The following is a 13,789-nucleotide window of genomic DNA, read 5'->3' on the forward strand; positions in this document are numbered from 1 at the left end:
AGACTAGCACAGAAGCTGGCAGGCACACTGGAAGCTTTCGTTAAAAGGTTTTTACAGCAATCAACAAAGTAAAGCGAGGTGGTAGGTGCAGTCTTCCTATTTGCAAATGATGATGAAGTTAAAGCTCAGGAAACAGAGCCATGATCCCAGATCCCCGAATTGATGAGCCCTAAACATGGGTGTTAGGCCCCGTCTTCAGACTCCCAGTCTGGGACTCCTTCCACTTTCCCCCTTGGCACCACTCCCAGGGACTGCCAGAACCCAACATACATGTCTCCTGCCTATACCACCCTACCATGCCCAGCGTGGAGCTAAGCATGTTGCAGGCACTAAAAAAAAAAAAAAAAAAAAAAACTAGAATGCACATGGATTTGATTCAAACTACCAAACCAAAAATGCCTTGAGTTTAAAAGGACAGGAGAAAGGCTTTCAAATCTCCCAAGCCAGCAAGTGACACTGAGCAAATTACTTAAACTGTCTGAGCCTCACCCACCCTTCGGAGCCACTGAAAGGATTAAATGAAACTGGCACATAAAGTTTCTAATGGAGTCACAGTCTACATTCTACAAATATGAGTCTCTTCCCACTCCTAATCCTGTTATTAGGCCACAGTGGCTCTTACACATCTGAATTCCCATAACTCTCCCTGAGACACTGGAAATTCTGGATGTGTTCAGGGTTGTCACACAACTCAGAAATCCCCGCCCATTCAAAGTTGTCCACAATGGAAGCATGCCAGGGCCTCTGCAAAGGGGGATGCTCAGATAGGTCCACCCTTTCAGGAGTTCTGTGTCCTCACCCCTCCTCCACTTTCCCACTGCCCTAGCTGCTGACTTCCATGAGCAGTTTAACCAATCAAAGACGATGCCTTCCACACTCGGAGCCCTGTAACGGTGGCACCCTCACGTATCTCCTTTCAGGAGAGGCCATTGCAAGGCCAGAGAATTTGGCCACATTCCTGCTCATGCCCCACTCTTGAAATACTAGGCCTGCAGCCCCTGAAATTTGAGCAAAGAACATTTGGAACAACTAGAGGAAGCCCCACTTCACAAGGTGGTTAATAAACTACGTCATTTAATGGAAGTCATTTTCCTAGGAAAATGGGATTGGCAGAAACTGAAGATGGATTTGAGAAGGGTATGAGACTTGGATGAAAGACGGAGCACCGCAGGCAGCCAGGCAGCCCCTAAAACAGAGTTCAGGCTGCAGCAGACTCCAGGCACAGACTCCCCAGCGGAGGCTGTGCCATCCTGCCCCAGCCGGGCAGAGGACCCAAGGGGCCCACTGAGAGTGGGAGGGAGGGAGCTGAGAAGGGACACAGCTGGGTAAAGGCCTACTGGCAGAACTTTCCCCAGAAGGCCATCTGCCAAAAGAGCCAGCCATCCATACCCCCAAAGTGGAAATTCAGCCGCATTTGAGGATTGAAGAAGTAGGCAGAGAAGTAAGAGGTATCCAGCAGAAAGATCCTTAGCTCAGGGGATTTCAAGCTTGAAACAAGAACTTTGACCCTCCAGGCAGCCTCCCAATTGCACAGCTCCCTCTTTACAAGGGTATAAGGTAGAGCTGAAATGTGTGTCAGGGTCAAGGCCAAGTTCTGGCAAGCTGGGCAGGCCCGCAGGAAGCGCAGACACAGTCCCTAGGGAGGCAGAGGCAGCAACAGGGAGATTCCCGGGACTGGCCCATCCCTGACACACAGACAGGGAGAAGCCAGCTGTCCCCTGGAGGCGCGAAACCACCGGCGCCCCCTCGGGCTGCCCAGCGCAGAAAGTTTCTTACCTGGTGGAGGCGGCTCCGGAGCCGACTTCTCCCTCTTGGGAGCTTTCTTGGGCTTAGTGGCCCTCTTGGGCGCCCTGGGCTCCTGCGGGCGCGGCTCCCACTCCTCCCCGGGCCCCGCAGGCAGTGGCGGAGAGAAGGTCTCGGGCTCGGGCTCTGGGCGCGTGTAGTAGGGCTCCTGGCTCCAGATCTCCTGCCCGTAATAATCAGGGTCCTCGAGGGCTGCGCCCTGGGCTCCAACCCCGGCCATGGTCACTGCCAGGAGCACCAGGGCCAGTGCCGGGGTAGCGGTTCCCGGGCGGGACATGCCTGCTCCGCCCCGCGCCCAGGGCAGGGTCACTGTCACCGGGAGCGCCGGGCGGGCTGCGGGCGCAGAGGCTGGCGCGGGGCAGGGGCGTAGGGCACAGCAGAGCGGCGCACGGGCGCGGGAGGCTGCCGGCTGGCTGCGCGTGTGACCGGCCCGCAGGGCTGGGCTGGGCTGGGCTGGTCCGGGGCGGACAGGGGCGCGCAGAGGCGCGGGGCGGGCGCAGGGGGGCCGGCCCCGCCCTTCCTTCTTCCCTCCCTTTCCCGGCGACCCCGCCGAGGCCAGTCCTTGGAGGCAGGTGTTCCAAGCAGCCAAGCCCAAGAAAGCCCCCTGCGCCCCGCAGTCGGTCCCTAGCCCCCTTCCCCTCCCCCACAGGCTGGCCAATGTGGGGCCTGCTTCCCCAGAGACGCGAATGAGTTTCAATCTTAGAAGAAAACATTGAGGCCCGCTGTTCCATTCCTTTGTTGAGAATGGAGGTGGAGAAACGTGACCTGAGAGGAGAAAAGATTGGCCCGGGGTCCTGAAGTAAATCAGAGCCCAAGCAGCCTCCAGCTCTCAAACTCCTGCCCCGTGTGCTGACCATCCCGCAGACGTGGACTTCCCACTAGCCATGCTTCTGTTTCAGGAACTGGGAATGAGGAATTCCTGAGGTTCCCGGGGTTTCTGGGTGTAAAGTTCCCTGGGAGCAGGGCTTAGGGACCCTGGAGGAACCCCCTCCCATCTGAGACAGTGATTCTGTGGGGCCTTGGGAAAGAGAGTGATGTTACCCCAGGGCAGCCATCCCTGGGGTCACAAGAGGGTTTGTGGTTCATGCAAGAGCAGGCTCTTGCCCAGAGGGTCCTTTGAGAAAGGGCCTCCCACTTTGGACAACTCTGCATGAATTCTTTATGTGGAGCCAAAGGACTGCATGCTTTTCCCTTGCTGCTGTAACAAACGATGACAAACCTAGTGGCTTCAAACAACACCTCTCTAACAGCTCTGCAGGTGAGAAGGCTGATGCAAGTGTCACCAGGCCAAAATCAAGGGGTCAGCAGGACTGGGTTTTTTAGGGGAGCCTCTGGGGAAAAGTCCACTTCCGGGCTCACTCAGGTATTGGCTGAATTCAGCTCCTTGCGGTAGTAGGACTGACGTGCAGTTCCCTTGCTGGCTGTGGGCTGAGGCGCCTTTCCTCCTGCTGGCTGCCTGTGTTCCTCCACATGTCTTCTGCAGGCTCCTCCAGGCCTCTCCCTGGTCCTCGCATGTGGGCCCTGCATCTCAGAGCCAGCACTGACGCAGCTTCAAATCTCTTCCCTTCCTGCCACATCTTTTTGCCTTTCAGCTAGAGAAAATTCTCTACTTTTAAGAGAGTGTGTGATTAGATGGGCCCACCCAAAAAATTCAGGATAGTCATCCTCTCTTAAGTAGTGACCTTAACCACATCGGCAAAGTCCATTTTGCCATGTTCCCTAACTTTTTGCCAGGTTCCCTAACTATCTCTTGTTCTAGGTATTCAGGTATAGATGTCTTTGGGATCTCATGGAGTGTACTACAGGGACAGACTGACCCTCAAGCCTGCATTGGCCTGTCACCTTCCCAGTTCCTCTAGGCCTGTGATATGATCCTAGGATGCCACTGAGCTGAGTCAGGGCACCAGGGCAAGGCCTCATCATTGCTCTGGAGTGAGGACTTCCCTAGAGTGGGGGCTCCTGAGACCCCACAGTGGTCAGGGCTTGGGCCAGGAAGGCTCTCATTCTCTTTCTGCATAGGCCACTCAATCAGGCTATCTTTTAGCCCAGTCTTCCAGGCTTCCAGTTTGAAGGTCAAAGCAGAATGACTAGAGGGAGAGGAGGAGCCTGCTGGTTGAGGCAGGGCCTGTCCACAGGGACCAGGAGGCCTTGGTCCTGCCTGTCAAACCCTTAGGACACTCCGGAATCCAGAGCCAGCAGAAGTCTCCAGGGTAAGAGGGCAGGAGGGTCCCCTTCCCCACCCACCACTCTCTGCTCCCCGCCCCTCCCTGGATCCCCGCCCACCCTCCTCCAGGACCTATCCCCAGGGCTCACTCTTGGGGACAGTTTTATCTGAAGCCAGGCACTCCAGACAACAACAGAGTCTTCAGTGGTGAAACAGAAAGCGGCTCCAGCAGCAAGCAACACACCCAGTGTTCCAGCGAGCTGTATGAAGCACTAACAAGAGGCTGGCCTGGCATCTTGGCCAGAGGGACTGCAGAGGCTGCCCAGGTCAGGACTGTGCCCTGCACCACCTCCATCAGAACCCCCAGAGCTTGCTCAACAGCAGACGGACACCCAGGCTGCACCCCAGACCTTCAGAATCTCCTAAAGAGTGGGTTCAAGCACTAGCATATCTAAGAAGTTCCTCAAGTAATTCTGATAGCGTCCAAATTTAAGATGAATCTTCTCGCTCTCATTTTACGTAGAATCCTGAGACCCAGATTTACCCGAGGACACACAGCAAGCTAGTGACGGCCAGGACTAACCCTGCTCTACTGCCTTTAACCAATATTTAAAGTCAGGCCATATACATCTCAATGGCCCCAAACCCATGAGTCCTGAAGACATTTTACTGCTTTTCAGCACCTCTTAGGTAACATAACATATACCCGCTCTGCAGTGTCTGGTAAGTGTCCAGAGAAAGCCCCACCGAAACATGCCTCTCAACATGTCCCTGGAATAAAGAAATGAGTCCCACTTATTACTGCTCTCCCTATTAATGCTTGCTTGTTTGTTTTCCCTGGGGAGACACATAATTAAAGCAAGCAGAACAAATAGAACAAGAATCGATTGCACTGATGCCAGTTCTCCCAACACAGAAGCCCATGGCACTGTTCCTGGAGCATCCTTTGTCTACCTCTGGCTCCCTCTCTCTGGTGCTGCCTGTCCTGGAAATGTGCAAGGCACAGTCAGAGCTCATGAAGTTTAGGAACATAGGGTGGCAAAGCTGACCTCATTCTCTTGGTTTGCAAGCCTTATCCTTCCTCCCAACTCTCACCTATCTGTCTGGAAGGGTCCTGCATTCTTCAGTTTCTCAGATGAAGACCTCCCTGGTCATCTTGGCCCCATCTCTCCTTCCTCTTCTAATACATAGCTGTAAGTCCTGCTGCTCTCATGGCACACATTCCTTAATCTGCCTCTTCCTGTGTTCCCGCTGCCCATCACTCAGCCCATGGTTCAGAGACCCATGGCAGATGACGGGAATCTGTGCTCAGCAGGTCTTCCTGCTTTGGGGCCTCTCTGACCTGCCGTTCACCCTTCCTTCAAGGCAACAAGCCATTCATTCTCCCTAAACACCCATTAACAACTTTGCTCACCAACCAAAACACCCATTAACAACCTTGCTCCCTGAAGAATCTGCAGGGTTAACCAATCCCACGTAAACCTAACCCCTCTGGGTGAGATTCAAGGCTTACTAGCTCACTCAAACTTGGCTCTTTCCTCTCACCACTGGGCAACAACCATAAGACAGGTTCCCTTTTTTTTTTTTTTGACAGAGTCTGACTCTGTTACCCAGGCTTGAGTGCAGTGGCACCGTGTTGGCTCACTGCAACCTCCATCTCCTAGGTTCAAGCAGTTCTCCTGCCCCAGCCTCCCGAGTAGCTGGGATTACAGGCACCCACCACCACAGCCAGCTAATTTTTATATTTTTCATAGAGACGGGGTTTCACCATGTTGGCCAGGCTGGTCTCAAACTCCTGACCTCAGGTGATCCACCCATCTCGGCCTCCCAAAGCGCTGGGATTACAGGCATGAGCCACCATGCCCGGCCAAGACAGACTCTTAATGGCCTTCTGCACAGCACCAATAAGCTCTGTGATTATTATAATATGCTAACTTTGCATCTTCCACAGAAACCAGCAGAGTACAAGAAACACAGAAAATTTCAATAACCCCTTCTGCATAACTAATCTTGCCTAGAGTCTTTCATGGCATCAGCCAAAGAATGTTTCTCTCTAAGACTTTTTCTGTTCTCAATCTAATAATTTGTCTATATAACTCAGGACTGGAACCCTCAGGAGGGGCTGTGAGTCTCTCTGCATAGGGTAAGTGGAGCTCCAGAAACCAGACACTCCAGTCAGGGGTAGCAATGGGGGCAAACTGGGAAACCAAAATGGCAGTTCAGAATCCCCCCCTGATTTCTGAGTTCTTCAAATGGTGTTCTTTAAAGTCAACCATTGTTTGTTTGCCTCAGTTGAGAATCTGCTAAGTGCACTTCTGCTAAGCAAAATAAGCCCATGTCTGTGCATTCATTCATCCCTTAGACAGGATTCTGCTAAGCCAGTTTCTGTTATACAACATAAATCCATACTTGTCTAATAATCCTCAAACACCTTACATGGCTAATAATTTTTCAAATATTTATGAGCCCACAGAGGAGATTTATGTTAAGCGGCTTGGCAAGGAACAATAGAGTGTGCAGGTCCAGAGAACATTCTGTTGAAACAAATATTGTCAAGACATCAATATTTTTATAGCATTTTTCATCAGGACTTTTCACACCTGCTCATTTCCCTAATTATCCCTGAGACTCTTACACTTTCAGAGAGAATGAAAATGGAATTTTTTTGAAAGATCATTAATTTGAAAAATTAGCTGCTATATAAAGAAAAATACATACTCAGGCACAGCCATTACTAAAAATATAGTCTTGAGATGGATGCACAGGGAGAGAGATACTAAGTTGTTATGGCAACTATCATTATAATTACAAAGCTGGAGGGTTTTTCTCGTTCATTACTGTGTTGAGATGTGGTAGTTTAAATGGCAGTGTCCTTTGTAATGTCCTCAATCTCATTACTACATAATTACCCATTTCATATTTAATTTTCAGCATGTTTGTTCTTACTCCCATACCCTGTACATTTGGCATCTTTTGATAAGCCTTATTCTTAGCTCATGGATCCCTCTTGCAACTTAATTCCTCTCCTCACTATTGCCTCTACTCTGTGGTTTCATTTTCAATTTGGCCTTTGGGACACTTGCTTTGGCATGAGATATTCCATTTGTAAACAGTAAGACGCTGTTGCGAAAGTTCTTCAGAAACCACAGGAACAGGCACCCGGAGAGACACTGAACACAGGACACACCAGAGCCTGCTGAAAGGCCTTGGAGGCACAGTGTTTCTTGGCTACCTACTATGTGCAGGATCATTTACAGGGGTGATCACATTTGACCTTTGTAAGCTGGGTTCTCTGTTTGCACGCCCTCTGGTCTTCAGCCCTCTGGGCTTGCCTCTGTACCTGGGAGACTGGGAGGCCCTTGTAAATTAGTCCCCTTGTCCTCTGGTTTCTGATGGGGATTAACCAATGGAGATAGGAAGGTGAGGAGAAAGGGTTCTGGGTATTTCTTCCCCTTCCTCCACCCCCACCCTTCTATGCCCCCCACCCACCTTGGCCCAGGGGTCCTGGTGGTGGCTGGATCCTTGGGCTTCCCTGAAACCCACTTCCTCAACTCTAGCCCTGCAGTCCTGACAGCCTGAGCCTCCACTCATTAGCCTCAATATCACTGTTTGTCTCCACATCCCTGCCCACACCTCTGCACTTCATTTAATTCACCTGTCATCTGTGTGTGCCTCTGTCTCCTGCTGGGTCCCTGACTGATACCATCCTCCCAAAGCTTTGTGAGGGCAGAATAGCTCCCCCTGTCTTACAGCTGAGGAATCTAGAAGTGGCTAAGTCTCTTGCTGAAGGTCATGTAATTAACAAGTGATCGAGTCAGTTGAACCCCCAACTGTTTCATTCCAAAATTTCCACCTCCATCACTCATGTTGCAGTCTCAGGCCAAAGGGAATGGTGGCTCATCAGGTGACCCGAGATGCGCTTGGACAGATTGGCATAGTATGTCAGGGTACAGCATGGGCACCCTGGGGTGGTCATGGGTGGGGGTGGCTTTAGTCTCCAGTAAATCTCAAGCCTCTCCATCCATCAGGAGTGCTCAAGATTTAAGTTCTTTAAATTTAGAAGTTCTGGAGCTGCTTCTGTGGTCACTTAATGCACGAAGCCTGAAAGACAAGAAGCAATCATCTCCATGGAGTCGAGATTTGCATGAAGAGGAACTCAGTGTGAGAAGCCAAGAAGCAAAGCAGAGGAAGATGCTGCCCCAGCCCCCGGCCTCCAGTCCATCACTGCCACATGGGCAGGGCTGCCACGCTCTGGCCCAGAATCAGAAGCAAAGGTTTGGAAGGTCTGAGTTTAGGCATCCCTCTTTCTATCCTCTCAGTCAAGGTACAGGGCTCTCTGAAACAGCAGTGCCAAATGCAGTTGGTCCACACACTCTATGAGGCCCCAGGGCTGGGAGAGACTTCCCACACCTGTAGTCTACTGTCGGGCAATCAGACCCCAAACCAGGGGTCTCACTGATGTTTCTGCAAGAGAATACCTCTGCCTCTCCCCACCACACAAGAGACATTGAACTTGGTAGGATGGAGACTAAAAATGTAATAAACTCATGAACCTAATGACTTTGAAAATCTAATAAATTCCTAGAAAAATATAAAATGCTAAAGCTGACACAAAAATAGAGAACCTGAACAAACCAATAATATTAAATAAATTAAAATGGCAGTCAGTCTTTATTAAAAAAAATTCTAAGCCAGGCGCAATGGCACACACCTGTAGTCCAAACTACTTGAGAGGCTGAGGCAAGAAGACTGCTTAAGCCCCGGAGTTCAAGGCTGTAGTACTCTATAATCACGTCTGTGAATAGCCACTGAACTCCAGCCTGAGCAACACAGTGAGACCTTGTCTCAAAAAATATATATCTTTTTAATTAGCCAGGAGTGATAGTGTGCACCTGTAGTCTTAGCTACTTGGGAGGCTGAGACAGGAGGATTGTTTGAGCCCAGGAGCTTCAGGTTATAGTGAGCTATAATCACAGCACTGCAATCCAGCCTGGGCAACAGAGTGAGACTCTGTCTCCAAAAGCAAATAAACAAACAAAAGTTCCAGATCATTTTTCTATTTTCCAGTTGAATTTATTTATTTATTTATTTTTTTTTTTTTTGAGACGGAGTCTTGCTCTCCAGTTGAATTTATTAAACTTTTTTTAAAAGCTGAAATTCCCACCTTATAGAAAGTTTCTTTTCTTTTTCTTTCTTTTTTTTTTTCTTTTTTAAGATGGAGTTTCGCTCTTGTCGCCCAGGTTGGAGTGCAATGGCACGATCTTGGCTCACTGCAACATCAACTTCTCAGGTTCAAGCATTTCTCCTGCCTCAGCCTCGCAAGTAGCTGGGATTATAGACCTGCACCACCATGCCCAGCTAATTTTCTGTATTTTTTCATAGTACAGATGGGGGTTCACCATGTTGCCCAGGCTGGTCTTGAACTTCTGACCTCAGGTGATCTGCCTGCCTCAGCCTCCCAAAGTGCTGGGATTACAGGGACCAGCCACCGCACCCGGCCTGAAAGTTTTCTTTTACAGAAAATTGAAAAAGAGGGAAATCTACTTGGATAATTTTATTATGCTAATGTAATCTTAATTCTAAAATCAGAGAATGAAATTATAAGAATATAAAAGGCTCATTTTGTTATAAATATAGACATTAAAAATCTTGTCAAATATTAGCTAACTGAATCCAATAGCTTATTTTTTAAAATACGTAAAGTATACATAAAATCCATAAAGTATAATTAAGTAGGCTTTATTTCAGGAATACAGAAATGTTTCGACGGTAGAAAAATCTACCTATGTAATTTATCATGTCAACAGATCAAAAGAAAAAGGTTGTATGATTATCTAAATCAATGAATTATCTGAATTAGAAAAGCAGTTCATAATATAGAGCATCTGTTTGAAGATGTTCTGAACAAATGGAAAGATACCTATGCTTTTGCATGGGGCAACTTGGGATCAAAGATTCAATTCTTGCTGGGCATGGTGGCTCATGCCTCTAATCCCAGCACTTTGCGAGGCCAAGGCGAGAGGATCACTTGAGCCCAGAAATTTGAGACCAGCCTGGACAACACAGTGAGACCCTGGAAGGAAGGGGAAGGAAGGGAGGACTTAGGCACAGAAATAGACAGACCATTGTCCAATGTAAGAAAATAGAGAGCTTAGGTACAGACTTATGTGTAATATTTAGGGAACAACACACAATATGAGAATGTTACACATCAAGGTGGATTCTTTACCATGTGGCCTTGGGAAACTTGGCTCTCTCTACAGAAAAAACTAAAACTGGATCCTTACCACACACAAAAGTGGACTCCAAATGGATTAAAAAACTAAATGTGAAAAGTGAAACCATAACAATAATAGAAAGTGTATAAACATATCTTTGTAACCTAGAGATGGGGAAAAACTTGTTAAATAAAAACCTCAGAAGCACAAACCATAAGGCAAAAATAAGAAGAGGAGGAATTAATGAGGTTACTTATATCAAGATAAAAGACTAATGTTCTACAAAGGACACACTGAACAAAATGAACAGGCAGATAACATATTGGGAGACAATACCTGCAATGTCTAACCAAAAAATTTTTTTTTGGAGACAGAGTCTCGCTGTGTCACCCAGGCTGAAGTGCAGTGATGCAGTCTCGGCTCACTGCCACCTCTGCCTCCCAGGTTCAAGCAATTCTCCTGCCTCAGCTTCCCTAGTAGTTGGGATTACAGAAGCCTGCCATCATGCCCAGATAATTTTTGTATTTTTAGTAGAAAAGGGGTTTCACCATATTAGCCAGGCTGGTCTTAAACTTCTGGGCTCAAGTAATCTGCCTGCTTTGGCCTCCCAAAGTGCTGGGATTACAGGCGTGAGCCACCACGCATGGCCAAAAAATTAATATCCATGATACATAAGGAAGAAAGAGAGGAGTCCTGATAGGAAAATGGGCAAAAGCTATGAACAGGCTATTTACAGAAGAGAAAACTCAAAAGGCTAACTACATATAAAGAAATGCTCAAAGCCATTAGTAACCAGAGAAATGCAAATTCAAATGAAGAGGTGTCATCTGACAACTATTAGCTGTGCAAAAATCAGAAAGCTGGATGGTGTCAAGTGTTGGTGATGGTGTGGAGTTTTGGGGCACCTGAGCACTGCTGGTGAGGATTCAGATGGGTACCACCCATTGGGAGAGCAGATGCATGCTCCTGACATTCCCGAAACATGTGTCTGTCATAATTAAAGGTGCATATAAAAGACATAAAAGATTATGAGTCCAATGAAAATAAACTTAAAATAAATGTAGCTGAGAAGCATTTTTTATTAAAATGCTTGTGCCAATAGAGAATATTACATTAACTCAGGACACAAGTCACTGAAACAGTTTCTACATGTTACCATTTGAAAAAGTAAGACTTGGCACAACCAACCTAACAGATTTTTTTTTTCTTTTCTCCTGAATTGAATGAATCAATCCTTTTTTATGGTGTTTCATTCTAGAGTCAGCCCACACTAATTATCTGGTAAAGAGGATTAACATTTTATTCTTTTATAATTTTCTGATTGCTTTTAGGGAGTAAGAGACATAAAGAATAAGCAAACAAATGCAATGTATTAAAAGCATTTCTAATATGTCCTTTTACCCTCCAGGGACTTTGTAATATAAATACCCTTATACAGTAAGAAAAATAGATCACTAATTCTCAAGCTGCAATTACCTGAGATCATAATACTGAACATACATCAAAGCAGAGGCACAGTAGTTTAAATCCAATTGAATTACATCTACCCTTAGGGGAACAATCAGGAAATACAATATTAAAAAAAGAGAGCCTTGGCATCATTCCTTCACACCTGGGCTTCACTGACTACCTCCAGTTGTAAATCACATGCTGAGACCCAGTGTGTTTTTCCAGGGCTGAGGCATAACAGAGAAGGAGCTCCTGGGAGCAGCAAACACCTTGTTTGTCCTTCCACCCAAGCAAGTTTATGTGTGTGTGTGTATGTGTGTTTCCCCTATGCAAATGAAAGCAAGTTTTCACATTGCATTATAAGCTTGGTAGCTAAGAAACCATTTCTATTTCTGAGAAGGTTAACTTTCAAGTTCAAACATCTGATGCTTTGGGTATTGTGAACAAATGTGAACCTGAAAGAGCTAGTCTTTCAAGATGGATCACCATTGGCTAACTGAGCCAAAATTTAAAGTACACTCAAGCGGCCATTTGCGGAGTAGAGAGGTCACAAACGTAACTTTGAGTTCCTGAAAAACAACACCTCTGTTTAACTTTGGGACTTTCACAGCACACCTGAACCAACCAATCAGAGTTCACCTGCTTGTGCCAATCAGAGATCAGCTGTATCAACCAATCAAGGCTCAGCAGTATTGACCAATCAGGGCTCAGTTATAGTGACCAATCAGGGCTCAGCTGCGTCATCACTCGGAGGTAAGCGAGGTTGAATTTTTCATTTGCCAGAATTGCCAACTGTTTACTGGAATTAAGTCTCTTTCCTCCAAACTGTTTTCCAGAGAACTTTTGTGCAGAGTATCCCACTAAAGTCACCACTGTCACAACTTGGATAAAATGTTTAAATGTTTTTCAAACCTAAGCTTACAAACTATAGTGGATAAAACAGCATTTTTGCTCTTATTGGAGGTGAAGAATGTTAAATATGGAAGTGTTTAAATGGTATATTTCAGTATATAAAGAGCCTCTAAATGGCGTTATCTGAACTTGGAGTGGGCCAGGCGAGGTCATGCAGCTCGCAGGCACGTTACCCAGGGGAGTAATCTGACATGGGCCTGAGCGCCGCACATTCTGACTCTTCCCACGCTAGCTGGAAAGCCTGGAGCAGGCTGACCTCACAAACTTAGCCTTAGTTTACACATATGTAAAGTGGGGAAATCCTGTCCTAACCTGATAGAGAATTACGCTGAGAATTTAATAAAATAATGCATGTAATATCTTAGAGTAAATCTTGGCATATAGTGTCTTAATCCATTAGGGCTGCTATAACAGAGTACTGTAGACTGGGGGGCCTAGAAACAACAGAAATCCATTTCTCACAGTTCCGGAGGCTGGAAGTCCCAAGAGCAAGATACTGGCAGATTCGGAGCCTGGTGACGGCCCGTTTCATAGACGGCAGCTTCTCCCTGTGTCCTCATATGCTGGAAGGGGCACCCTTGGGCCTCTTTATAAGGGCACTAACCCCATTCATGCGGGCTCCTCCCTCATGACTTAATCACCTTCCCCAAAGCCCCATCTAATATTATTGCCTTGAGGGTGAGGATTTCAACATATGAATTTGACAGGGGAAACACAAACATTCAGACTGTGACACAGGGTGAACACTCAGGAAAGGCTGGCGGCTGTTGTCATTCTTCATGATTATTATCTTAGCCTGTCAGTGTAAAGCGCATGCTCATTACTGCCTGAAGAAGAAAGACCACCTCCTCACCGTGCCCTTTCATTCTTTCCTTGTCAATGCCTTGCCTTTGCAGACATAGTTGCCACCACCTAGAGTGCTCTCTGGTGCTTCCTTTCACAGCAAACACCTACTTGCACATCGAAGCCCAACTCTAATGCCTCCTCCTAGGGGAGCCCTCCATGATTACAGCAGGTGAGGTCCTGTGTTCCTGTCTCCAGGCTCCCACAGCTCCCCTAAAGTGGCTTTCACAGCCCTCATGACCTTGTCCTAGGCATAGACACAGAGGACCTTGTCCTGGCCATAGGACACAGAGGGATCCCTGCTACCCGACTACCTCCTCCAGGGCTGTTGGCATCCCTCTTGCATGCAGAAGGTACTCAGTAAATGCTGGTTGGAGTTGGATGGCTGGATGCAAAGACC

General features: G+C 47.4%; 1 protein-coding gene across 2 annotated transcripts in view; it reads right to left on the reverse strand.

The window, feature by feature from the left end:
* The window catches only part of CPXM2 (carboxypeptidase X, M14 family member 2), a 146,183-nt gene extending 143,930 nt beyond the window's left edge, over window positions 1-2,253 (reverse strand). For both annotated transcript variants that reach the window (XM_045361714.3, XM_005566674.5), the window contains exon 1: window positions 1,777-2,253. In XM_045361714.3, the coding sequence (XP_045217649.2) occupies window positions 1,777-2,080 (304 nt within the window). In that variant the 5' untranslated portion in view covers window positions 2,081-2,253. The remainder of the gene's footprint in view (window positions 1-1,776) is intronic.
* Between the last annotated feature and the right edge of the window lie 11,536 nt (window positions 2,254-13,789).

The sequence above is a fragment of the Macaca fascicularis genome, chromosome 9 (assembly GCF_037993035.2).
Source record: "Macaca fascicularis isolate 582-1 chromosome 9, T2T-MFA8v1.1".
NCBI lineage: Eukaryota > Metazoa > Chordata > Mammalia > Primates > Cercopithecidae > Macaca > Macaca fascicularis.